General features: G+C 39.3%; 1 protein-coding gene and 1 pseudogene across 2 annotated transcripts in view; both read left to right on the top strand.

Annotated features, from left to right (window-relative positions):
* Positions 1 to 27,778, top strand: part of ADAM17 (ADAM metallopeptidase domain 17) — a 57,949-nt gene that overhangs the window by 4,654 nt on the left and 25,517 nt on the right. Inside the window, exons 2-10 of one of the 2 annotated variants that reach the window (XM_061168464.1) lie at positions 6,625 to 6,757; positions 14,911 to 15,041; positions 15,838 to 15,926; positions 18,251 to 18,419; positions 19,465 to 19,598; positions 21,450 to 21,539; positions 23,489 to 23,602; positions 26,820 to 26,964; positions 27,073 to 27,161. In XM_061168464.1, coding sequence (XP_061024447.1) covers positions 6,625 to 6,757; positions 14,911 to 15,041; positions 15,838 to 15,926; positions 18,251 to 18,419; positions 19,465 to 19,598; positions 21,450 to 21,539; positions 23,489 to 23,602; positions 26,820 to 26,964; positions 27,073 to 27,161 — 1,094 coding nt within the window. Of the gene's footprint in view, positions 1 to 6,624; positions 6,758 to 11,104; positions 11,194 to 14,910; positions 15,042 to 15,837; positions 15,927 to 18,250; positions 18,420 to 19,464; positions 19,599 to 21,449; positions 21,540 to 23,488; positions 23,603 to 26,819; positions 26,965 to 27,072; positions 27,162 to 27,778 lie in introns of those variants that run through there. The other variant, XM_061168465.1, reaches the window with a different exon arrangement.
* On the top strand, positions 10,194 to 11,014 carry LOC133074564 (ubiquitin-conjugating enzyme E2 Q1-like; annotated as a pseudogene).

Below are 27,778 nucleotides of genomic sequence, written 5' to 3'. Positions count from 1 at the left end.
ATTTATTTATTTTTGGCTGTGTTGGGTCTTCGTTGCTGCATGGGCTTTCTCTCGCTGCAGCGAGCGGGGGCTACTCTTCGTTGTGGTGTGCGGGCTTCTCATTGCGGTGGCTTCTCTTGTTGCGGAGCACGGGCTCCAGGCGCGCGGGCTTCAGCAGTTGTGGCTCACAGGCTCAGTAGTGTGGCGCACGGGCTTAGTTGCTCTGCGGCATGAGGGATCTTGCCGGACTAGGGCGCGAACCCGCGTCCCCTGCATTGGCAGGGGGATTCTAACCACTGCGCCCCCAGGGAAGCCCTCTCTTTATTCTTTGAGAACATAAAAAAAGGAACAAAGTATCAGCTGCTTTTTAACCACTGATCTTGATTTTGAAAATCATAGAATAACAGATTTACTGTTTCCCTGCTTAAAATCATTACGTGATTTATCAGTGACATAACTGCAAATATATGATGACTTAATGCAAAAAAGTTCTGTGTAAATGAATAATTGCAAACTGTATATAAAGGAACAAGATACAGTGTAGAACTTCAGAATCTTTCAGCATCCACTTGTCCCCTTATATCAACCTGCTAAAAATACAAAATTCAACCGAGTAAACCTGAAGATCTAATTGGCTTTATTAGGCGATTTATGAATTGGGCAGCATCCCTTCTAGCAACTAGAAGGGCCCTCTGAGGGTTTGTACCAAATGGAAGGTTTTTATAGGAATAAGGGTGGGGCAAGGGAGCTGTTAGCGAAAGAAAAGAAAAGGATTGTTTTTAGGCCAGGACATCATCTTTTTTGGGGGAAGGGAACTGGCAACGGTTTTATCATATGGATAACCTCTTCTTCCTCTGGGGGATGGAGGGGGCCCCTACGACAGATTACCTCATTAGTAGACAATTCCAAAATTGTTGGTTAAGATTACTTTTCTGGTGAAGGTCGAAACTACAGTTAGGTATTAAACCTAGGTTTGGCATCGTGGGCTTTAGCAGAAGTGGGCTTATGGTTTTTCTCTTCAACAAATCCCTCCCCCAAACCTCCTCTTAGTTGTGTATTTTTTTAAATCTCAGTGAATGTGGTGCCACTGTCTACCCAGGTATCCAAGCCAGAAACCTGGGGGTCTTTTAGTGATCTCCACCTGGATTGCTCAGCAGCTTACTACCTGATTTCCCAGACTCCAGTTTTGTCCTCCTCTAGCCCGTTCTGCACACTGCAATTGTTGTTGAACCCAAGCTCATGTGCCTGACGCACAGTGAGGCCCAACAGATGGAAATGTCCGAGTTTGGAGCAGAAAAAGGTTTATTGGTTGCGAGGGCACCGATGGAGAAGATGGGAGATGCAGGCTTGTCTCAGATCCATCTTCCTGGCTGGCCATGGTTTTTAAAGGCAACGTTTGGGGTGAGGGTTGCAGGGAGCATGACTTTCTTCTGATTGGTTGGTGGTGAAGTAACAGGGTGCTTTTTCGTGAGTCTTAATCATCAGCCTTCTGGTTCCAGCCAGTCTGGGTTCTGTGTGCTTGTGGTCAGCTTGTAGTCACTATCCGCCACGTGGGAGGAGGGGGGGTGTCTTAGTTCCTGCAGAACAGCTCAAAGATTTGTGTCAGATTGTTCTGTATATCCCTGGAGGAGGAACTAGGGCTCTCTGTTGTTTCTTGACCGTTTTCCCCTTGTTTCAGCCTTCCATCACTTCTCTAATTAGTAATTGCTTGAATCTGCTCTTTGGAACTCAGGGAAGGTCTAAGAGACTAAAGCCTTTTCTACAAACCAGAAACGGGACAGAAGGGCTTTTGTAGGGACTTCCCTGGTGGACCAGTGGTTAAGAATCTGCCTTCCAATGCCGGGGACACGGGTTCGAGCCCTGGTCCGGGAGGATCCCACATGCTGCAGAGCAACTAAGCCCGTGCGCCACAACTACTCAGCCTGTGCTCTAGAGCCGCGAGCCACAACTACTGAGCCTGTGAACCACAACAACTGAAGCCCACGTGCCTAGAGCCCGTGCTCCGCAACAAGAGAAGCCACAGCAATGAGAAGCCCACGCACCGCAACGAAGAGTAGCCCCCGCTCGCCGCAACTAGAGAAAGCCCGCGTGCAGCGACGAAGACCCAATGCAGCCAAAATATATAAATTTATTTTTAAAAAAAAAATGAAAGGTTTTTTTTATCTGGGAGGGCCCTGAAGGGTCCTGCTTGGTTTCAGTCCCGCCTTTTCTTTGATACTTTTCAATCCTGAGGGCAACAGAGGCAGGTCAAGAAAGAGAATAAAGTTTCAGATAGAGAGGCTAATCATAAACTTGGCAGGGGAACTTGGTTTTAGGGGCATTTGGTTTCACAGTCATGCTGAAATTTCTAATTTATAGCTGTTGCCCTTATCCAAAGTCAAAAATCCTTAATTTAGTTCCATGACCCTCCATGACCAGACCTCCGCCTGCCTCTGTAGCCTCATACCTCTTCATATCTGCGGTGCCGTTCTGCACTCCAGCCTCACTGACTTGCTTTCAATTCTTTGAGTGTATTGTGTTCTGTATTTCTTGTGGACCTCAGCATAGGTATGCCCTCTACTTAGAACCCTGTCCTTTCTTTTCGTTCTCTTGGCTGCTTCCTCATCCTTTCGGTCTTAACTTCAGTGCTGTTTCCCTGGGAAAGCATCCTTGGCTTGCCAGACAGGGGTCATCCTCCTGCTGTGTCCTATAAATTCTTTCCATTTCCTCTCCCTTGGTTTGTGACATATTTTATAATGATTTTTTGTGTGATGCTCTTTCCCCCAAATTCGCAACATTGGAAATGTATCTCTCCTTCTCTCCATTAATATCCCTAGTTCTTGGAAGGTAACAGGTTTTCAGTAACTTTTTGTTGAATAAATGAATAGGTGGGGTCTGGTGGAAAGGGGAAAAGTATGTGCAGAATGTGTTTGCAAGAAAGGAGGGATGGGAGTGGGGGTGGAAGAGATTAAAAAAGCAGTGAGTAAGGGTAGGGTCCCTAAGGAGGACCAGACAGAGGAGGCCAAGTGAGGGAAACTGTAACACGTGGCGGAGCAGAGCAGGGAGCTTTGGGGAGGGGATCCTAAGTAATATAGTACTCCAGTCTGACCTGTTGAATAGTGTCTGTTTTCTAATATGTGTTTGAAGCAGCCGAAATGAGAAAAGCTCAGTTGTTTAGGGTGATCGCTGGAGCAACTTGTAGGAAGCAAGGAAAGTGTTCTCATTGTAGAGCATGCTGGGCAGCCATTGTGGAGTTTCTAAACAGGAGAATATGACCGTACGCTGAGTTGATAAGGAAGGTAGTTTTTGTAGCATTGTCTAGTATAAACTGTCATAAACTCTACTGTAAGAAGTTAAGTGGTTTATACTTTAGATTTTTGGATATGGATGGGGGAAATATAAATTCTGTTGAAAAAGCTATAGAAAATTGGATTACCAATGGCTGGAATTTTGGAAGTAAAGTGCAGTGAAATACGGAGCATGTGAGAGGTTACCTGCAAGAGCAGGAGCTCAGGGTGTTGGACAGAGAGCACATTTACTGCGCTGTTTGTAAAGGCTCCCGGACGTCCAACTGGAGACCTCTCGTTATTAAAATGGGTAAATTACAATTGAAACATGTTAGTTAAGTATTTTAAAGTGCTTTAGCAAGCTGCATTTATTATAGAAAAATACCTAAAGATAACCAATGATGTTACTATCTTGCTCTTATTTTTTTTTCCTAGCCCTATTTGTATACATAGTTAAGGTCATACAGTATGAACAGTTTTTAAAATCTACCTTTGTTTATTTAATATTATAGTATAAGTATTTCCTCATGTTCTTAAAACCTGTTAACAGCATTTTAACTGATTGCAGATTTTTTTTTTTTTTTTTTTTTTTTTGGTCATTTGGAAATGCTATAACTTCTCTATTTGCCAGGTATTAATTTACTTCGTTTCCAATTTTTGTTCTTAAAACTAATACAAGGCTGAACAGTGAACATCTTTGTGCTTAAAGGTTTTTTTCTTCAAAAAAGGTTAAAGGTTATTTCCTTAGTTTAGCCTAGTTCAGTGGTTCTCAAACTGGAGTAGTGTGCATCAACATCACCTGGAAGGCATGTTAACACAGGTGGCTGGGCCCTGTGCCTGGAATTTCCGATTGAGGAGGGCTGGGATGGGAAACAAGTTCCCAGGCGGTGGCTGGTTGTGGGGACCACTCTTTGAGAACAACTGGCCTCTATTATTGGCAGTGAAACTATAGGACTGAGGTTAAGTTTCTCAGTTAGTGGGAGTGATAATGATCTTGAATGAAACTGAGTCTATGTACCAACATGTATCAGGGAAGTCGAAGAGCTAAAGGATTGTATCAGCATTGAGAATTTGAGCAAAGGAGTGCTCTTTTGTGCAAGGTTCTGTGCCAGGTGTTGTGAGGTAAGAATACCGTGATTTTAAAACAGAGCTCATTTTTGGCCATTTTACAATCTATTTGTGAGATAAGACAAATATAACTTAAAAATGCCAGAAGAAAGGTGTAAACAAAAAGCTTCAGAATTCAGAGGGAGGCATGGTCATGTTTGATTGACATGTCAAAAAGTAAGAGGCCAAGAAGTGGAAGGTCCAGGTAGAGCTAGGCTATTTTTAAGCAGTTTCAAAAGTTGAAATCAATAAAGCTTGGGGTTTTCAGCCAGACAGGCCCCAGTTCAAATCCTAGTACTGTGCTACACTAGCTTTGTGATATTATTCTCTCCGAGTCTGTTTCTTCATCTGTAAAATGGGAAAAATACCCCAAGATGTTTGTGTAGATAACATAGAACACCTAGTATGGTGTCTTGTGGGAAACAAAACACTCAAAAATTGTTGAATAAATGATAAGCTTCTTGAAGGTTTTTCATTGGTGCCTCGAAGCATTGTAATTAGCAAGGCCAAATCACCAATAAACATCCATGGGCATAAAAGAGATTGATGCCTTCTGAAACAGCTTTCCTCTGGATTAAAATTAAAAGGAAATTTTTGTTAACAGAAAATGGGTGGTACCCAGCAAGTGTGAAATTTGCTACCATTTTAATCTTATCTTGAGTTAGAGCCTTGAATGGACTTTGATTAAATTGCTTTAACCATATAGTAGTGTGCCTCTTCACATTTGCTTGAGTATTACGTGACAGTGGGGCATTTTTCCTTCTTTGACCACTCTGTATAAATTGGCCCTTCCCACTGCCTCTCTGCTGTCCTGCTTTCATACCACGGCACTGACGTGGATTTTCTTGTGCATTGTCCGTCTCTCCCACTAAAGTGAGTGCTGCTTTAGGCAAGGACTTGGCTGTGTTGAGTGCTGTATCTCAGTACTTAGACCAGGGCCTGGCACACAGCAGTGAATGAACGGATGAGAGAGCCAGTTGAGGATATTCAGGGGAAGAGGATGGAGAAAAGTATTGGGTGGATTCTTTCTTTTAAAAATGGTTTTGTGAGCATATTTAACTGCAGTAGCAACACACTTGTATTTTAAGCTCCTGCTGCTATATTTTGAGGACATTCTAAGTCCAGTGGAATGATTTTGAATACCATTGCTTCTCCAGTGATATTCGTTGAGAGAAAAGGAAAGCATCAGTTCAAGTATTTTTAGACAGTTTTTACAGAGACTTAAGTCACCAAAATTGTCTTCCAAAAATCCTCCTGATTGTGGGAGAGACAGCTGAGTTGCTGTTGATAAAAAGTGACTTATGGGGGTAGCATATACTCTATAGTGTTTACTCTTGCTCTATACCAAATAGAAACTTATTTGTGCTTGTTCTATCTTTGGGGCAGTCCATCTTTGCTTTTCCTGGGTTCCAAGTCAGCCTTGTAAAATAATTAATGTTTTTTTTTTCCCTAGGGATTGGTTTGGTCTTACCACTTATACTTCCTGCTGTCCGGTGGATTGATATTCTGCTGTGTCTGTTGAGGTCAACAATGATAGGGATATTACCACTTCTTTGCTCTCTAATTTGGAGTATGTGGTTTTTCTATAAAAGATTTTCTGTAAAAGATTTACTTTCCCAGTTTGGTTTCCTCAGGCCATTAATACATTTGTTGCTCTTTGTTACTGTACATCAACTGATAAGGAATTGATGTAGCCCAAGTGGGCAGTGGGCAGGTCAAGTTGGCAGGCTTGATCTTAAAAATTCTAAACGTACAAGCCAGAAATGCCTTGAATTTAGAAGTTAGTTCATTGCATACTGTGATACTTTCTGAGATATCAAAATTATTAATATCTAATATGAACATGGACTCATGTTCACATTTCCCTGATTGTCACAGATATCATTCCATAATTGATTTGCTTGACCTAGGATCCAAAACGGCTCACACACTGGCTTGCTTGCTGTATTCTTAAGTCCCTTCTGTCTCCACCCCTCCCTTCTTTCTCATGCCATTTGTTTCCTGGAGAAATTGGGTCATTTGTTTTGCAGGAATGGACCATTTTGGGTGTGGCTGATTACTTCCTAAAGTTGTTATTTAATTTGGCAACCTCTAATCCTTTTTGTCTTAAAAACTGGTGTGTGTGTGTGTGTGTATGTGTGTTTGGTAAGACTTTCGTAGGTCGTGCTGGGGCATTACATCAGGAAGAGTTTGTTGTCTGACTCTCATTTTAATGATATTACAATTGATTAGTAGGTTTAGGTGTTAATAACCTTTTTTACCTTTATTTCAGAAAAGCTTGATTCTTTGCTCTCAGACTACGATATCCTCTCTTTATCCAATATCCAACAGCACTCTGTAAGAAAAAGGGATCTACAGGCTTCAACACACTTAGAAACACTACTAACTTTTTCAGCCTTGAAAAGGTAATTTGAATTATTCATAGAATAATGTTGGGGCAATGAGGGACTTGGTTTGGTAAAAGCAGAAAAATTGGAGTGTCTAATTAAATCTTAGAAAGTTACATTTTAAAGATTTGTAATATAATTATAGTCTGTCATGATTCTTAAAATAGTGTATTGCTTATTCTAAAATTCATATGACTATTTTTTAAAAAGTAAATGTGTATTCCAAAGGAATTAATGATGGTATATTTATTTATTTTTTGGAATTCTAACAAAGAATTTTAATTAATTGAATGATTATAATACTTTTGTGCTACTTTAGAATTGTCCACCTTATACTGAGTACTGTCTTAATTTTATATATGAAGACACTGAGGTTTAGAGATAAAGGGTTTGTTTAGGACTCCACAACCTAGTGGTGAGCTGGGTCTCTTTCCACATTGAATTGCTCTTATGTCATAGCACAAATTGATAGATGTGGTCTATTTGGGCATTAATTTTAATATCTCTTATGTTTTGCAGATGTAAATGTGTTAGATAGTAACAGGCCTCTTTCTAAAGTCTTTTTAGGGAGCTTTACTAATATCAAATAACAAACACTGGGCGCATATAAATGGGCTGACTTTTTCTTTGTACATAGGGTAGGCCTTCTCCAACACATATTTAAAAGTAATATATGCACCTGATTTAAAAAACAAACTACAGAGGGACTTCCCTGGTGGTCCAGTGGTTAAGACTTCCACTGCAGGAGGCACAGGTTTGATCCCTGGTCAGGGAACTAAGATCCCGCATGCTGTGCGGCATGGCAAAAAAAACCAAAACTATAGAGGGTATGAGAAGTTTTTACTTCCCAGACCCAGCAAGTTTCCTGTATAAACTTCCAAAAGATTTTAATGCATATTTTTTGCATATAGATCTACATATATGTAGGTGATATAGATAACATAGATTTACCTCATTTTTAACAGCTGCATAAATATTCCTATTGTGTAAAATTATGACAGTTTGTTGACTAGTACCATACAGATGGATACTGTTTAATCAAAGTGATTTTTTTTTCCTGTAACGAACAGTGCTCCAGTGAATATCTTTATAAATATACCCTATCTAGGTTTTTTTTTTTTAATTATTAATTAATTAATTTATTTATTTTTGGCTGTGTTGGGTCTTTGTTTCTGTGCGAGGGCTTTCTCTAGTTGGGGCAAGTGGGGGCCACTCTTCATCGCGGTGTGCGGGCCTCTCAGTATCGCGGCTTCTCTTGTTGAGGAGCACAGGCTCCAGACGCGCAGGCTCAGTAGTTGTGGCTCACGGGCCTAGTTGGTCCACGGCATGTGGGATCTTCCCAGACCAGGGCTCGAACCCGTGTCCCCTGCATTGGCAGGCGGATTCTCAACCACTGCGCCACCAGGGAAGCCCCTATCTAGGTATTTTTATAGGATACATTCCTAAAAGGTGAATTACTGTACTGGATCAAGGGTATACATATTATAAATGTTTATTGATGTTGACATGTTTCTTCCTAAAGACATTAGACCGATTTATTCTTCTAGCAACAGTGTATGAGTTTACCTCTTTCTTGTTATCCTTGCCAATACTAGGTTTTATCAGCCTTCGACTTTTCTTGCTCTGAAAGGGGATGGTACCTCACAAATGTTTTGATTTTAATTTTGTGTAAAATTCATCATCTTTTCATGTGTTTATAAGTTATTTTTCTGTCTGCCTTTTCGTATCCATTTACCGTTTTTCTATAGGGTTTATCCTTTGGGTTACTGAATTGTAGTAGTGCTTGGTATTAAGGAAATGACTCCATCATCACATGTGTTACTGATATTTCATGCAAATATTTTTACTGTATCCTTTTATTTTTCCTAGTTATGGCCATCATCCATAGATTATTTTTGAATGATTTCTTTTTGTTGGATTTTATGTCAAAATATTGCAGTATAGGTTATCTAGCTTCACCTATAGCGAATTTGAGCAGAGTGGTGATATTAATAATAGCTATAGTTTATCAGGTATTTACTGCAGTAGGCACTTTACATATATTATCTCTAATTCTCACCATACTTTGCATAGAAGTCTTTGTTACTCCCTTTTTGAAGGCAAAAAAACCCCTGAGGCTCAGAGAGGTTAGGTAAGTTGCCCAAAGTCACTCAGCTAGAAAGTGGAAGATAAAGGATTTGAACACAAGTCTGACTTCCAAAACTTGTGTTATTTCTGCTATGCTGATGAAGAGTTTGACGAAGGAGTGGAGACATAGTAGCAAGAAATGAGTAGGAGCAAAGGAGGACGGGAGAAGACTTTAAAATGATAAGAACTCAAAGTTTAGTTTTCTGGGTTTCTTTTGAAGTTAGACTTGAGGTAGCCTGTAGAATCCTTACTCTAGGGTCGAACACTGCCATAGCCTAACATACTTCTCTTTCGTGTTTCATAGATGCCATTGATTCATTAAGGAAATGTTAAACAACATCTCCTTATCTTCCCTCTGTGTAAGGAAGCAGAGAAATTTATAATTTAAATTTTCATCTTAAATGTTTAACAGGAAATGTATCTAAAAATATATGAGAACTTTGTACCGGGTACTTTAAAATAGTTTATTTCATTTAACCCTCAAAACCATTCAGTTAGTAGTTGGTATTACTTCCACTTATAGATGAAGATAAATTAGGTTCAGAAGTTAAGGCCAAGATCAAACAGCAAGTCGGTGGTGGAGGCGGGATTTGAGTCAGGTATGTCAGAATCCAAAGCCCATACCCTTTCTTTTCTGTTATACTGTGTTATTGAAGCTTAAAAGAAAAAAAAAGTTGGGATACTTGAAATGATCAAATTGTAGAGGGCTAAACTGCCTATATGAAGCCACTCATTATTTGATGGTGATGGTAAATGAGATGTTCTGTTTTTAGATGGTAGAGGAAAGCAAAATAATTTAAGATCATAACATTAAATTTTGATGTGATTGTTAGTGGTTGAAAAAGCATGGAAACACTGAGAGATTGTATATGAGTTAAAAAGTAATCTTATGGAAAAAAAAAAGTTTGAAATTTACCCAGAAGTTACATTCCCTCTTTTTTATAAATCAAGAAATAGTATTACTATTAAAGTAATGAGGGCGGTGGCGGCGGAGGCCGGAGGCTTCCGGCTCGCCGGCCCCGCAGCGGAGCGGAGGATGCAGCGGCCCCGCAGGGGCAGCCGCAGGGGGGCCAGGGAGTGGCACCGGGGACCGGGGGCGGCCCGGGAGGGTGGGTCCGGGGCGGGGGTCCTGCCCGACTCCATCTTTCACTGCGGCCGCGAGCGCTTCCGCCTTGCCAGCGCCTGCCTGGACGAGCTGAGCTGCGAGTTCCTGCTGGCTGGGGCCGATCGGTGCCTGGGGATCCCGTCCGCATCCACTGCAACATCACGGAGTCATACCCTGCTGTCCCCCATCTGGTCAGTGGAGTCCGATGACCCTAACCTGGCTGCTGATCACTATGAAATGAAAGAAGAAGAGCCAGCTGAGGGCAAGAAATCTGGAGATGACGGCATGGGAAAAGAAAACTTGGCCATACTAGAGAAAATTAAAAAGAACCAGAGGCAAGATTAAATGGTGCGGTGTCTGGCTCGGTGCAGGCTACTGACCGGCTGATGAAGGAGCTCAGGGGTATATACCCATCACAGAGTTTCAGAGGTGGAAACTATGCAGTCTAACTCGTGAATGACAGTCTGTATGATTGGAATGTCAGACTCCTCAAAGTTGACCAGGACAGCGCTTTGCACAACGATCTCCAGATCCTCAAAGAGAAAAAAGGAGCTGACTTCATCCTACTTAACTTTTCTTTTAAAGATAACTTTCCCTTTGACGCGCCGTTTGTCAGGGTTGTGTCTCCAGTCCTCTCCTGGGGGTATGTTCTGGGCGGAGGTGCCATCTGCATGGAACTTCTCACCAAGCAGGGCTGGAGCAGTGCCTACTCAATAGAGTCAGTGATCATGCAGGTCAGTGCCACACTGGTGAAGGGAAAAGCACGAGTGCAGTTTGGAGCCAGCAAATCTCAATGCAGCCTGACAAGAGCACAGCAGTCCTACAAGTCCTTGGTGCAGATCCACGAAGAAAACGGCTAGTACACACCCCCGAAGGAAGATGGCTAACCCGGGAGTGCCATCCCCTTCCTCCTTCCCTAGGCACCACTGGACCAATTACCTTTGAATGCTGTATTTGGATCTCACGCTGCCTCTGTGGTTCCCTCCCTCATTTTTCCTGGATGTGATAGCTCTGCCTATTGCAGGACAATGATGGCTATTCTAAACGCTAAGAAAAAAAAAAACACAGAACTGTTTCAAGTACTCAAGACTGACTTACAGACGAACCAACCACCTGGCTGGAGCCCTTGCTAGCAGGCATTCTTAAAAGAAACTTTTGAGCCTCCTTATATTGCTGGAAACTCAGCTGTGCTCCAGACTAGAGCCTCCTTACCTATGCTATGGTAAGGATTTTTAATTTATTTTCTCTTATTTCATGTACACTGCTTTTTTTGGTTACAGTGTATGATGGGTGTGTATGAAAAAAAAATGTATCTTTGGGAAAACAATTACAGTATGTTAATTTGAAAAAAAATGAAGTAATGAATACAAATATTGTTTTAATACTTTTTGATAAAGTTATAATTTTTTTGGAAAAAGTTATACATATTATATGATATCACTTATATGTGGAATCTAAAAATTAGTACAAATGAACTCACTTGCAAAACAGAAACAGACTCACAGACGTAGAAAACAAACTTATGGTTACCAAAAGGGAAGGGGGTGGATAAATTGGGATTATGGGATTTACAGAATGCACACTACTGTATATAAAATAAAAGATCTATGTGTATCCCAGGGAACTATATTCAGTATCTTATAATAAACTATAATGGAAAAGAATCGGGAAAAAAAATATAGATGTATACATATATATATTGATATATAACTGAATCACTTTGCTATGTACCTGAAACTAACACAATATTGTAAATAAACTATACTGCAATAAAAAAAGAAAAGAAATATACACAGGAACCTAGGAAGAGATGAATTCCCAGGCCTCAGGAGAAACAGAAATTGGAGGGTGTTTATGCCCCTTTGCCCTGGTGGTCCACTGTGAAAATGACTGCTGTAGACTGTGTGTGTCCCCACAAATGCATCTGTTGAAATCTTAACCCCCAATGCAATGGTGTTAGGAGGCGGGGCCTCTGGGAGGTGATTAGGTCATGAGGGTGGAACCCTCATGAATGAGATTAGTGCCTTTTTAAAAGAGGCCCCAGGGACTCGCCTCGTGGTCCAGTGGTTAAGATTCCACACTTCTACTGCAGGGGGCGTGGGTTCAGTCCCCAGTGAGGGAGCTAAGATCCTGTATGCTGTGCGGCCAAAAAATAAAATAAAATAAAAGAGGCCCCAGAGAACTCCTTCATCCCTTCTGCCATGTGAGGACACAGTGAGAAGGTAGCTGTCTCTGAACCAGGAAGTGCGTTCTCACCAGACACTGAATCTGCCAGCACCCTGATCCTGGCCTTCCCAGCGTCCAGAACCACGAGAAATGAAATTCTGTTGTTATAAAACAAACAAGCAAACAAAAAGTGAAATATCTCAAAATATTTGAAGAGGGCTAGAACTGATAAAGAAATGAAAGTGGGGACTTCCCTGGTGGCACAGTGGTTAAGAATCCATCTGCCAGTGCAGGGGACATGGGTTCGAGCCCTGGTCTGGGAAGATCCCACATGCCGCAGAGCAATTAAGCCCGAGCACCACAACTACTGAGCCTGCGCTCTAGAGCCTGCGAGCCACAACTACTGAAGCCTGCGTGCGCCTAGAGCCCATGCTCTGCAACAAGAGAAGCCACTGCAGTGAGAAGCCTGTGCCCTGCAACGAAGAGTAGCCCCAGCTCGCCACAACTAGAGAAAGCCTGCATGCAGCAACGAAGGCCCAATGCAGCCACAAAGAAAGAGGGAGGAAGGAAGGAGAGAGATATATACCCAGCTAAATGGACCATTAAAAATAGACATGATGGGGACTTCCCTGGTGGTCCAGTGCTTCAGAATCTGCCTTCCAATGCAGGGGACACAGGTTTGATCCCTGGTCGGGGAACTAAGATCCCACATGCTGTGGGGCAACTGAGCCTGCGCGCTGCAACTACTGAGCCCGCGTGCTGTAACTAAGAGACCCAATGCAGCCAAAAATAAATAAATAAATAAAACACTATTAAAAAAATAGATACGAGGTACAGACTTCCAGTTATAAAATACATGTTATGAGGATGTAATGATATATAGCATGGTGACTATAGATAATAATACTGTACTACATATTTGAAAGTTAGACCTTAAAAGAGTAGATCTTAAAAGTTCTCATCACAAGAAAAAAAGTTGTAACTATGTGCAGTGATGGATGTTAACTAGACTTACTGTGGTGATCATTTTACAGTATATACCCCCCCAAAAAAACCGAAAATAATGTTAATTCAGACTGATTAACACCAGTTTGTAGTCACTGTAAGTCCTTAAAAGTCAGAAAGATAAATTGCTAAAGGAGGTCTGTAAGTAGTACATGCTTTCACATAATTTGGGAAGGATAAAGTAAAATATAAGTTCTGACTGACATATCCTGTTGGAGGTTTTATAGCTCGAAGGTGAAGATTGGAAACTCAAAAAACAGGAATTTTACCAACACTTGGTCCTTTTCTTTACTTCATAGAAGATTAATATAGAAAATGAAGAGTGCAATTCTAGTGATTTTCCTGGAAAGAACATTAAGTAAAAATAGTATTGAGACTCCTAGAGAGTCTAAAACTAACTAATAAGGCATTTATAAGAGGGATGCTCTTTTTGGTTGTTCTGTTTTTTTTTTTGTGTTTGTTTTTGGCCGTGCCACCCGGCTCGCAGGATCTTAGTTCCCCAACCAGGGATCGAACCCGCGCCCTCGGCAGTGAAAGCACAGAGTCCTAACCACTGGACCCCAGGGAATTCCCAGGAGGGATGCTTTTCTTTTCAAAGTTCTCAGCATAACTAACGGGAAAAAAATCATAACTGTGTGTGGGAAGGTACGTTTTAAGGTAGCAGGAGAAAATGTTCCAAGGTTTTCTGAGATTATGTTCTATTGTGTCTCCTTCCCAATGACCATTAAAAAAACCACAAACAAACTAAAATTACCTTGTTATGCTCAAAAAGTTAAAAAAAAAAAGTGTTACCATGGAGATAGTCCCACTCTGGATTCTTCCTGCCAGTTTCGATTTACCAAACCTGTAACATTTTATATTTTCAACACCATAGCTGATAAAATTAGTTCCTGTGGCTGAGATAAAAACCATACCTTTATCTTTGGTGTTCTTGGGTACATTGAAAGAATGCTGTAAATGATCATTGAAAATTCTTGCTCACCACATCCAGTTTTTATGTCAGGAATGAAACTTGTACAAGAGAGTATTAAGCCAACTAAAGAACTGGAGTGTGTATTTTGATATCTTTGTTGGATACCTGATACTTACTTTCCTCATGGTAATTGTGGATTACTTTTTTCAAGGTAAGTTCTCTTTTGAAGGAGAAAAGAAGCATGGCTGCTTTTAAACATGGAAAGTAGCATATTTATTTTGTGCAGCAGTAAGAGCAGCTGATAGCTGGAAGCAGCAGAGTGCAGGCGTTTGAAGTAAAAGCCAGGTTCAGTGTTCAGTTCCTCTGTTTACCAGCTGTGGAACCTTGAGCATGTTGATTAATCTCCAAGTCTCAGTTTTTACTGTGTGAGGTGGAGACAGCGTGCAGAGCAGCTAGCACTGAGTAGGTGTTCAATAAAAGGTATCCAGTAATATCAGTCTTCCCTAAATTTTTAAGATAAGCAGAACTCCAGCTTCAACTATCCAGTTGTGTTTCTTTATTTTTCCGAGTCTCCAGAAAAGATGAATATATAAGCTCTTTGAATCTTTTTTCCCCCCACTTTTAGTTTCTTTTGGTCTGCCAAGTTCTTACAACTAAAGAAACTAGTCTGTTTTGTCTTTACTGGAGATAACAACACTCTAAGTACCTTATAACTAAGTAAAACAGTAGTTATAACTTGCATAGTACTTTGTTAATGTAAACTCAAGTGTCAACTTCTTTCTTAAGTAAGTTTAATTAAATGAAAATTAGGCCTCTGTTTTATGTGCTTAAAGTTCAGATGCATTCTTTCTTTAGGCATTTTAAATTATACCTGACATCAAGTACTGAACGCTTTTCCCAAAATTTCAAAGTCGTGGTGGTAGATGGGAAAGATGAAAGCGAGTACCTCGTCAAATGGCAGGACTTCTTCAGTGGACATGTGGTTGGTTAGTAGGTGCTCATTTTTTTGCCTTTGTGCTTGGGAGGTTAGGTGTCCAGATTGAACTAGATTGTATATTCTTTTTTGAGGGGAGGAAAAAGGGGTGTCAAAGAAGTGCTATTGCTTGTCTGCTTTATTTGAGCTTTGTAAATCTGGAAGCAGAAACATTCAAACAGGAGGAAATGGGTATTATCCAGCATGTCATACTAACTGGCTGTTTTCATGATTACAACAGATTTCCTCTTAAGTCATACGAATTTAACCTTTTGTCTTCAGGGAGGGATTGTCAACTTCCTTATGAGATTGTAAACAAGGAAGATAGGAGATAAAATAATTGACTCTGTGATCCTATCATGTATTTATTTAAGAAAATATGTTAAACAAGCAATTGCAGTTTACTTCTGGAAAATTTTCTGCAATATGAAAAAAATGGCACTAAAAATACCCAAGTAGTACAGTTCAAGACCTGTATATTCTGAATCATGCTTTCTGCCTCCTCTTTCTTACCCCAAAGTAGGTAAAGTTATTCCAGAAGAAAATCTACACTTCGTTTTGTTCTATAACACACTAGATAATTCTCATAAGAGGCTTCAGGGAAAGAGGCCGATTTCAAATGACTAGAGTTGTGGCTCCTCCTTAAGAGTGAGAATACCCAGCTGCTTTCTGGGCCTGTGTTTTTTACATCTCCACAGTGCCTGGGCACATTCCACTCTGTAGAAGGGCTTGCTTGATTTTTATTGATAGTGCATAGTTTATTTTTTGATTTAAATATTTTTTAATAATGACTTTTTTTTTCTTTTAAGGTGAGCCTGACTCTAGGGTTCTAGCCCACATAGGAGATGATGATATTACAATAAGAATCAACACAGATGGGGCGGAATATAATATAGAGGTAAGTCTACATGTGAATTTTTTTTTTCAGGAGCATATATCTCTGATGTTTAGAAAGCCATTATGCAGTTGTTTTAAGAAGAAAAGGGTCTTTATACTGAACTTCTCTTCTCCTTGTATTTAAATTCTTTTTTTAAACCAGAAAAATAGATGAGTAAAAAAAAATATATATATTTTATATATCTAAGATGCTGTCATAGGATGCACTCTGTAATTTTAAGTACAATAATTGAAAGTCACATGTGAGATGGATAATGGGAAGAGGAAACTCCCTCATTTTTTCTTTATTCTTTCTCTAATAATCCTTCTCAAAGATGAAGGTGAAATCTTCTTTCCTAGATGCTCTGGAAATGCAAGATCAATAAAAGGTGATAGTTCATAGTCTTGAGAAGTTAAAAGAGGAAACTGTAGGAAACTCAGGCTCTGGCCATTCTTCCATTGAAATCCTAGCAGTAGAAACCAAGAGCAAACTGGCCACATTTGTGCGAGACACATGGCTGTATGTCAGATACTAGTCCAGAAAACAAAACGTTTGCTACAGATCTGTGGGTTGAAGTGTTTCTGTGTCTCTAGGAAAATGAGAATACTCTGGAACATGGACACATATTCTCTGAGGTTGCCACAGAAGGGAAACAGCTGGAGGATCCCGCAGGGGATTTTTATGGCCAGGCTTGGAAGTGGCCTACATCACTTCCACCCACGTTCCAGAAACTCTTGTCTCTGACCTGCCTACAAAGGAGGCTGGGAAAGATAATCTCTTGTGCTCAGAAAGATAAAACTGTGTGGGGAATGCACAGCGTTGTTTCTGCCACAGTGCACAGGTTTGCTTATTTCCTTAGGATCATCTATTAATTCTTAATCCAAAATGGGTGCATTTAGGATCCAAGTTAAATTTGCTCGGATTCCTCACTTTTCCAAATATTTCCCTTTGGGACAATTAGGAATTCTGTTTCCATCCATATCTCTCGGTTTCACTAAGTACAAAAATGACCATAATTAACATTTCCCTCTGAGATGTTCACTTAAAAGTAAACTCATCAGGTTTATTGAAGTACTTTTGCATGAGATTAATAATTTTTAAATTGAAAAAGTGGTTTATTGCTTAGAAGCCCAGTTCCCCCCCACCCCAACCCTCCCAGCTCTAGGAAACCACTAATCTACTCTCTGTCTCTTTAGATTTGTCTTTTTTGTTTCTTTAGATTTGCTTGGTCATTTCCATAAAAATGCAACCACACAACATGTGGTCTTTTGTGTCTGGCTACTTTCATTTCGAATGTTTTCAGTGTTCATCCATGTTATAGCATGTGTCAAGTACACCATTTCTTTTTTTTTTTTTTTTTTAAAGAGGGTTTGTTTTGTTTGTTTGTTTTTAAAATTTATTTATTTATTTATGGCTGTGTTGGGTCTTCGTTTCTGTGCGAGGGCTTTCTCTAGTTGCGGCAAGTGGGGGCCACTCTTCATCGCGGTGCGCGGGCCTCTCACTGTAGCGGCCTCTCTTGTTGCGGAGCACAGGCTCCAGACGCGCAGGCTCAGTAATTGTGGCTCACGGGCCTAGTTGCTCCGCGGCATGTGGGATCTTCCCAGACCAGGGCTCGAACCCGTGTCCCCTGCATTGGCAGGCAGATTCTCAACCACTGCGCCACCAGGGAAGCCCCCATTTCTTTTTATTGCCAAATAATATTCCATTGTTTGGATATACCACATTTTGCTTATTCATTCATCAGTTGGACATTAGCGTTATTTCTACTTATGAATAATGCTGCTATGAACATTTTTGAACAGGTTTTTATGTGAGCATATATTTTCATTGATCTTGGGTATATAATATTACTAGGAATGGAATTGTTGGGTCGTATGGTAACTCTGTTTTTAACCTTTTGAGGAACTGCCAGACTGTTTTCCATAGTGGCTGCCCTTTACATTCTCACCATTTTACATTTATTGCATTTTATATTCCGTATTCCATTCTCAACAGCAGTAGATGAGGGTTTCTCCACATCCTTGCCAATACTTGTTGTTATATGTCTTTTTGATTACAGCCATCCTAGTGGGTATGAAGTGGTCTCCTTGAGGTTTTGATTTTCATTTCTGTGACAGATATGGAGATACATACACACACACATATACATACACAGAATCTTTTCTGTATGAGCTATCTGGTTCTGATGAGACCATTGTCCTTACAGAGAAGAACTTTGTTTTGACTAGTCAGTTTACTTAACCTGGAAATGAATGTTATCTAAAAATAGGGAAAGGATGTTGTAAGACTTGAATATTTAGGAATTTTTATATTTCCATCTCAGTTATATTTGTTTTCTATTTTAGCCACTTTGGAGACTAATTAATGATACTAAAGACAAAAGAGTGTTAGTTTATAAATCTGAAGATATCAAGAATGTTTCACGTTTGCAGTCTCCAAAAGTGTGTGGTTATATAAAGGCGGATAATGAAGAGTTGCTTCCAAAAGGGCTGGTAGGCAGAGAGCCACCTGACGGTAAGACTAAAAAAAATATATTTCAAATAAGAAGCAAGCATAACAGTTGTCTTCAGTAGGAGTGGTTGTTAATTGATAAAAAAAAAAAGAACATGATTATCAAGTAACTATAGTATTTGGCTTGAAAATAGTTTTGTTCAGAAATTTCTTGATTTTTTTGTCTGTAAGAATTGAAAACACTAGAAAATAATGGTGGCAATAAAGATTGGACTTTAAAAAAGATTGGGGAAAGGGGAAATTGAATAATCTGAGGGAAAATATTTTCATTTGTAGGTATTTAGAAATGACAGAATAGTACTGTGAAAAAACAATCTTCAGATAAGTTTATAAGAAATTAGCTGGTAGCAAGAGAGGTCTGTCCTGTTTAGAAAGAAGAGAATTATCAGTCTTGGGACAGATGAATTTAGAGTCATTTGAAGACCATCTACCCATCTTAGAGAAATATTCTGTCCTCATTTTTGAAAACTTTAGAAAAATATTACTAGCATTTTAGTATATAACTAAATTCTTAAACAGTGTGATTATTTGATAAGAAAAAATGACCTGTTGACACAAAATAATTTTTCAATTTTTTTTTTTTTTTTGGCTGCCCTGCATGGCTTGTGGGATCTCAGTTCCCCGACCAGGGATTGAACCTGCACCCTCAGCAGTGAAAGTGCGGAGTCCTAACCACTGGACCGCCAGGGAATCCCCACTAATTTTTTAATGTTTGATTATCTGGATATTTTTACTGTTACTTTTGTTAATTTGTAGACTTCTTCTAGAAGAAAATGACACCTTCATAGCCCAGCAATAGATAGGTGATTGTCTTATTCTGTTAAGTACTTTTGCACTTTTCCTTGGTTTTGAATTCTACAATTTGAAAACCTCATATTACTTTTCACTTTTTGTCTTTCTCCAAATTGTTTTCCTGTTCAAGATACCGTTAAGGATACTGAGCTCAAATAATATTTGTTTCAAAAATACGGTAGATTTAAAATGTTACTATAAAAAACTCCTTGTTTTGATGAATTTTGATTTAATAGTGCATCCAAATTCATATTAGAGCTTGTTCATCGGGTGAAGAGAAGAGCTGACCCTAATCCCCTGAAGAACACGTGTAAATTATTGGTGGTAGCGGATCATCGCTTTTACAGATACATGGGCAGAGGGGAAGAGAGTACAACTACAAACTACTTGGTAAGTGTTTGATATTGGATGAGGTAATGGACAAAAAAGCTCATAGGTAGGCAAATTCCATTTAAGAGAAGACTGCTATAATTTGAACGTAGTGAAATGAGATCTGTTTCAGATGCTCTGTGATTTCCTAGAATACTTGAGGGCTGTCACCTGAGGTTCTTACATTATTGTATAGATATTCTAGTTTCAAATTTTTGAAACCCCATTTTGCCTTTCAACTAAGATTTTGTGCACATCAGAATTTTTATGCATATTATGTTTAGGGAAAGTTCATAACGTAGGCCTTCCTTCTTTATAGAAGTGAACTCTGTGAAAACATCTCTGCTATAATGGCAGTGATCCTGTTGGTGACACGTATGGATGTATGCTCCAGAGTGGGGGAAAAAAGTATTGATATTTGTATGAACTTGTGTGTATTATTTTTGCTTATATGTATATATCAGAGGAGTTGGTCAATTTGGTTTATGTTGTACTGGTATAAAATAACTAATTGTTGGGCTATAACTGGATGAAATAGATGGGACTTTTGTGGTCATAACTAACTATAGGGCAAAGATTTGAAGGCAGGATTACAGAAGTATTGATGCTGGATTTTTAAGCATTTACTATTGTAATTTTAAAAGTCAAGGGAATCATATTTCATTGACATTTTTTTGTCAGTATGACCTCATTCCTCGTGATAACTTGGCACTGACAGAAATGATGTTGAGGGAATAAAAGAGAATGCAGCTATTCATTCGTAGTGCGGAGCCCAGTGCAGCCAAGGCGTCTTTCTCCTTGCCTTGCTATTCCCATTCTGTGTTTTTTTGTGCCCTTCCTCACCCTTCTTTCCCTTCCCTTCCCTTCCCTTCCATGCCAAGTGAATTTATTACGAGGGTGGTAGGAGGAGTGTGTGAAGTCACTATAGCTCTTGTTCCTAAATAGGAGAGTCCTTCTTGAAAAGCTTCTTTCTTAGTATGGGTTTTGTATTAGGGGCTCTTAGTTTGCTTCTTTGTTCATTACACCAAGAATATGAATATAATGAGAGGTCTGGTGTTAAAAATTGCATTTCTTGGTTTACAGTTACTATAAGCAAAGAACAATTTCTTAGATGTATAATGTGCTTCACAGCTGACAGAACAAACCTCATTTACCCAGTTTTTGAACAATAAAATCTCTTTGAGGAGCAGATTGGTAATGAGTATTCTGTTCCTATATATTCAATAGTTTGAATTGTCCTTGGCTATTGTACTGTGGCTCCTCTCTCAGTAATCTCTACCCACCTTCCCCCTTCCCAAATCAGAGGACAGGAGAAAGGAGGTGTGGTGAGACCTCATTCCTCTCTCTCTCTGTTTCTACCTGGTCCTCGGTGCTGCACTTTGCCCAGGGAGGGTCTGGTGTAGGGTTAGCAGTATCTGTCACTGTTCCTTACCTCTTTCTGAAGAAGATGTTTTTCTGAGGTATGTGGCAAGAGATAGAATGAACAGAGTACTTATTTTTAGGAATATTTTAGGTAAATTGATTGACTTTTAACTTTCATTTCCGTAGTTGACTGGAATGGCAGTTTTTAAAAAACTTGTTACTTGATATTTTGGTTCCCTGTGCAGTTGATTACCTGAAATTTGGGATGAACTGTACCACTGCTCTATTCTGGTACCAACATTTTAAGTTTGAGGCTAGGAATAATTTCTTTATTAGCACTGTCAACGTAAAGCGTAACATCTTAATGCTAGTTTTTGTAATTGGTGAAACTTTTACAATGGTATTTTGTCTGAACTGATTTTTTTTTTTAATCCCTGCAGAACTTATATTACATTGCAAAGAGTGGTAAAGATATACATGTCTTTCTCTCGCTCTCTTTTATACACACAGATAGAGCTAATTGACAGAGTTGATGACATCTATCGGAACACTTCATGGGACAATGCAGGTTTTAAAGGTTATGGAATACAGATAGAGCAGGTATTTATCAATGGATGTGGGTTATAATACTCAGCTAAGTTATGTGTTGTAAATATTTGTCACTTGTTTTCACAACCCAAAAATTTACCTTCTACTTTACTCATAAATAAATATTCTGAAATGCCAGTGATTTTTATCTGATAAACTTAACAGTGTTTTGATATTAATTATTTATAGATTATGAAATATTCTTTTCTTAGGCTTATTTTAGTCAGAAAGCCGCCCTATGCTGCTATGATCTCTCTTTTTTCTGAATTCATGGCCTTTTTATCCCCTGCCTTGCTTTAGTTTTCTATGATTATGCTTAATGTCTTTAGTTAGAATTCTAGCACATATTGTTGAATGCTTAGAAAATTTACTTAAAAATACTATGTACATTTGCAAGGCATTTATACATACAGAACCATTAGATCTCTTTTCCCAAAAATCTCCTGAGTTCTTATCTGTCAATAGAGTATGTCCAGCAGTGATGTATTAATGTCATCCTAATTATATCACATAGTAAAAATTGTTCCAAATTGATAAGACTGATTAACAAGACTTCTGAAATTGGGTATTGCTTTGGACAGACATTTTGACATGTGAATTAAGGAAATTATTGTCTCTATTTTTTCCAGGCTCTTTGTACTAAACTAGACATATTCTTATAGGTTCTGTAGTTTAGAATTTAGAGAATAAAAAGAAAAAAGCTTTTGAAATCATACTTATAAATGCTGAACTTTTATAGTACTTGTAGAAAAGTAAGAGAATTATTTTCCCCTTTTCCATTCTCTTTTACTGTTTTGCGTTTTCTTTTTTAAGTTATTATTTGAATAGGTAATATATACACGGTACAAAAGCCAGTGAAAAGTAAGTCTCCTCAACCTCTACCCATTGTCAAACCAGTTCCTTTCCCCAGAAACATCCGTGTCACTAGTTTCATCCATATCTTTCCAGAGATATTTTATGCATGTATAGCATGTGTTTGTATATGTGTGTATTTGACATATTCGTGGTATGTTGTACTCTTTTGCACCTTGCTTTTTCATTTCATGAATATGTTGGTGATTATTCCATTATGGTACAACAAAGGTGTCTCACTTGTTTAAAATAGCTGCATCATGTCTGAGTTTTAGGAGACCAATAAATAAAGCTCCTTTTTGCTTTAAAATTTGGAAACAATTGAAAAAACTAGGTGTGATAGGAGATTAGAAAACCAGTTTCTTTAAAGATGACAGGTGGGTTGGAGGATGTGGTTTAGATGTGCTGTCACAGGGGCTCCCACCTAGCTGATCCCAGAATTGATCTTGATCACCCACCGCCAAAGCTGCAGAGCCGCCCCAGTGAGCTTACCCCGTGGTGGCAGAGCAGACCCCAGTATCCCCTCTGTAGGCAGGCAGATCTGGAAGAGATACCGGAAACAATGAGCTGAGCATGGCTCTGTTCCTTTGCCAGATCTGCCAACCTATATGTTTCATCTCCTTTGGAGACAAACCTTTGTTCCTTTTTTAAAAAATTAGGATTAATATGAATTTGTACTGTATGTGTAGGGAAAAGCCCCTATTTTTTGTACTCTTATTCCTGTGGTGTGCGGTGCTGCACATCTTATTGTTCTGTATCTCTGAATCAATGACTAGAGTTGGAATACATTATTTTAGGCTCATGGAACCTAGGTTTTCATTTTTTCCAACTAAATATAGAGGAAATAAAATTTTAGGAGTACATTGATATATGTATAAGTCATTCTTTGACATATGTGTTTTGCATACCATTTGCTTCTCAGTTTGTTTTTAAATTAAACATTAGATATTAGAGCTGGAGAATTTTATGGAATTTTGACTCTAAAACTTTTTTTTTTTTTTAAAGAATGGTAGATGGTCTTTTTTTGAATAGCTGAAACAATGCAGTATTATTTCAGTCTTGTGACTTTTTTCTGAAGTGTTCTAAGTATTTTATCTCTTTAAGTATAGATTCGCATTCTCAAGTCTCCACAAGAGGTAAGACCTGGTCAAAGGCACTTCAATATGGCAAAAAGTTACCCAAGTGAAGAAAAGGATGCTTGGGACGTGAAGATGCTGCTAGAGGTAGGTCGTGGAACCCTGAAAGTGATACTGTTTAACACCATTTTCTGATTCCTAAAAACGTGGGTCATGTCTGTATTAGTGAAGGGGCATCTCAGGAAAGGTGACTGAAAACCAGGGGCAGCCCACCCCAGCTGATCCAACAGTGCCCTCATCCCCTGTAGCAGGGCAGACAGCAAGGTGGGCAGAACTGAAAGCGAAAAATGCTACAGAGCAATGCTTCTTAACCGTAATATCTCTGTGAATCTAGTGAAGTAATCGGCCTTTAGAATATAGATGGATACCCAACTTACAGATTTTTTACACACCATTTTGTTAGTTCAGGTCTCTTTGAGGCTTATCAGTAGATCTTTTAGGTCAGTAATTACCAAATGGTATGAAAATGTATTAGATGGTAGAAGTATAACTTGGAGATCTGAAAGTTCTCTATGGAAATTTTAAATTTTTGTGTTTTTATTCTGGTAACAAATCTAAAGATAACATAAACATTCTATGTCATATGGATTCTTGCCTTGACAAGATATGATTTATCCTTTTTGTCACATGATGTCAGTTTCTGTCTGTGTGTCCTATTGCTTTGTTGTAAAATGACCGCCTGTGAAGTGATAGTGTTTATCTTTTACTGTGTTGTTAATGTGTTAGTTTCCTATGGCTGCTGTAACAAATCACTGCAAATTTGGCAGCTTAAAACAACATCTTTATTTATCTGATAGTTTCTTAGGTTGGTCCAGGCACAGTGTGGCTTATCTGGGTTCTCTGGTTAGAGTCTCAACAAGGCCAAAGCGAAATCAAGTTTTCAAAGCTTGAATGGAGTTAAAGGATATTATCAGGCTGAGATCCATAGAGTGCTGTATCTGTATAATACTCTGACATACCTTATCTAACGTGGGCCAGTAGCCACCGGAGAGGTTGTCTGAGATAGCACCGTTACTCTTCTAAAGAGACTCAGCCAAGTGTATTCGTCTATTAGGGCTGCCAATAATAAAGCACCACAGAGTGGGCAGCTTAAACAATAGAAATTTATCTTCTCACAGTTCTGGAGGCTGAAAGTCTGAGATCAAGGTGTTGGCAAGGTTAGCTTCTTCTGAGTTCTGTCTGCTTGGCTTGTAGGTGGCCGTCTTCTCCCTGTGTCCTCACATGGTCTTCCCTTTGTGTGTGTAAGGGCACCAGACATTTTGGATTCGGCCTACCTGTATGACCTCATTTTACCTCCATCACCTCTTTAAAGGAAGGCTCTGTCTCCAGATACAGTCACATTGTGAGCTGCTAGGACTTAGGACTTCGACCTATGAATTTTGGGGGGGGACACAATTCAGCCCGTTAACAGCAAGGTTAAATGACTTGTCTACATTTAGTTATACGACTAGTGATGACAAAGCCAAAAGCAGGTGGCCAGATCTCCTGACGCCTAGGACAGCTGAACGGTCCCACTTCTGCTTTTCTGTGGGCCTCCAGACCACTCACACCAGGGGAGGAACAAAAGGGAATGACTTGCCTCTGCAGATGCTCCTCTCCAGTTCTCTTCCCTAAGGCTCCTAAGAGTGTCCCAGAGCCTAAGCCTATTATCATGGAACTATCAAAATCCCTATGTGGCTAGGGAGACAGCTCCCGGGAACACCTCATTCCTTATATGGGGCTTTCCGACCACTCATTTTAAGCATGAAAAAAAATCAGTCTTTTTAAGTTGGAGTCTCTGACTGTTATGGTAGAGGTTTTTAAAGTAACATGTGGACCCCTTCTGGGGAATTCCCTGGCGGTCCAGTGGTTCGGACTTGGCGCTTTCACTGCGGGGACCCGGGTTCAGTCCCTGGTCTGTAACTGGCGTCCTGCAGGCTGTGTGGTGTGGCCAAAAAATTAAAAAATGAAAAAAATAAAGTAATACGTGGACCCCTTTTAAGAAAAAAAAAACCCTCCCAAAGCACCAGTGCTGACTTGAATGAATTTTTATCTTAATTGTAGTAACATAAAACTAGGTATATATGTTTTCCTATAAGTTTATAACTCCTACACATTGTAAAACCAAAGCAAACTTTAAAACCCCTACAAAACCAGTAGAATCCTTGAAGTCCTTTAGAGGGATTTGTTTTGGTATGAGGTGCTGAGATCCCCTGGAAGAAGCATCAAAGCCCTGAGCCTTGCAGAATTGGAGTGTCCCCAGTGCTGAACTGCATGTGTTTACGTCAACCCGCCTAGTTCCGAAACGCTATAAAAAGCTCCAAGCTCTTTCCTTTTTGCACCCTCCCCATGACAGTCTGCTTCTCATCTGTGTAGATGAGTGAGAACCATAGGTAAGGAGCACTATACCGCACAGTTTTGTGATTGCTGGTGAAAAACTGCAATCGATCAAAGAAACAAATACTAATTTGAAAAGATACAGGCATCTCAATGTTCATAGCATTTTTTACAGTTACCAAGATATGGAAGCAGCCTAAGTGTCCATCAGTAGATGAATGGATAAAGAAGATGTGACGTGTGTGTCTATATATATATATATATATAGACACACACACACACACACACACACAAACACACACAATGGAATACTACTCAGCCATAAAAAAGAATGAAACTTTGCCATCTGCAACAACATGGATGGACTTGGAGGGTGTTATGCTAAGTGAAGTAAGTCAGAGAAAGACAAATAATATATGATATCACTTATATATGGAATCTAAAAAGTACAACAAGGGACTTCCCTGGCGATCCAGTGGTTAGGACTCGGCGCTCCCACTGCAGGGGGCACGGGTTCCATCCCTGATCGGGGAACTAACATCCTGCATGCCGCCCGGTGCGGCCAAAAAACAAACAAACAAATAAGTAAAAAATGTAACAAACTAGTGAATGTGGCAGAAAAGAAACAGACTCACAGATAGAGAGAACAAATTAGTGGTTACCAATTGGGGGGGGTGGGAGGGGCAAGTAGGGGTAGGGGATAAGAGGTGCAAACTGTTATGTGTAAAATAAGCTACAAGGATATATTGTACAACATGGGGAATATAGTCAATATTTTATAATAACTATAAATGGAGTATAACCTTTAAAAATTGTGAATTACTATATCTGTAACTTATATTGTCTATCAACTACACTTCAGTTAAAAAAATGTAAAAAAAATTGCAATCGTAAAGTATGGTAGTATTCTGGAATATTAAGTTGATATATCTTTTAGTCTGATGTAACTGTTAATCTAATTAAGAGTACTTTGTTTTTTTTTTTAAAGCAATTCAGCTTTGATATAGCTGAAGAAGCATCTAAAGTCTGCCTAGCACATCTTTTCACCTACCAAGATTTTGATATGGGAACTCTTGGATTAGCTTATGTTGGGTCTCCCAGAGCAAACAGTCATGGAGGTGTTTGCCCAAAGGGTAAGTTTTCCATTTGTTGTATGAATATGTGGGGATAGCAAGGTGATTGGATTATATTATAATTCTGTATTGAACAAGCAGTTTGTTTCTGTTTCCTTTTTCCTGTAGCTTATTATAGTCCAATTGGAAAGAAAAATATCTATTTGAATAGTGGTTTGACCAGCACAAAAAATTATGGTAAAACCATCCTTACAAAGGTATGTTCTTTAATTTTTAAAAGTGTAGATCTTGAGTTTATTGTAGTAGTACCTGAGCTACTACATATTTATTTAGGTATCTTTTTTAAAAGCTATACATACTGTTTTTTGTTTCTGCCTAAAAAGATGTATGCTTTTAGTGGGAAATATGAAAATAAAAAGTATAAAGAAGAAAATAATTGTTAGCTGTCAAATTTCTTTTGAGACAAGTCGGGATTATTGTTTTTCCTAAAGACATCCCTTCTGGAGCCCTTCATCTACAGCTCCTGTTAAAGCACTGCTATCCAAAATATATAAGGAATATACTAAAAACTCAACAATAAAGGACTGAACAACCCAATTTAAAAATTGGCCAGAGATCTTAATATACACCTCACCTCACCAAAGAAGATATACAGATGGCAAATAAGCATGTGAAAAGATGCTCAACATTATATGTTATTAGGGAATTGCAAATCAAAACAACAAGGAGATACCCTTACACAACTATTAGAATGGCTAAAATCCAAAATACTGGTAACACCAAACGCTAGCGAGGATGTGGAGCAGCATGAATTCTCATCTGTTGCTGGTGGAGATGCAAAATGGTGCAGCCACTTAGGAAGGTGGTTTGGCAG

This window comes from Eubalaena glacialis, chromosome 14, assembly GCF_028564815.1.
Source record: "Eubalaena glacialis isolate mEubGla1 chromosome 14, mEubGla1.1.hap2.+ XY, whole genome shotgun sequence".
NCBI lineage: Eukaryota > Metazoa > Chordata > Mammalia > Artiodactyla > Balaenidae > Eubalaena > Eubalaena glacialis.
This window is presented reverse-complemented; position numbering and strand designations above follow the sequence as displayed.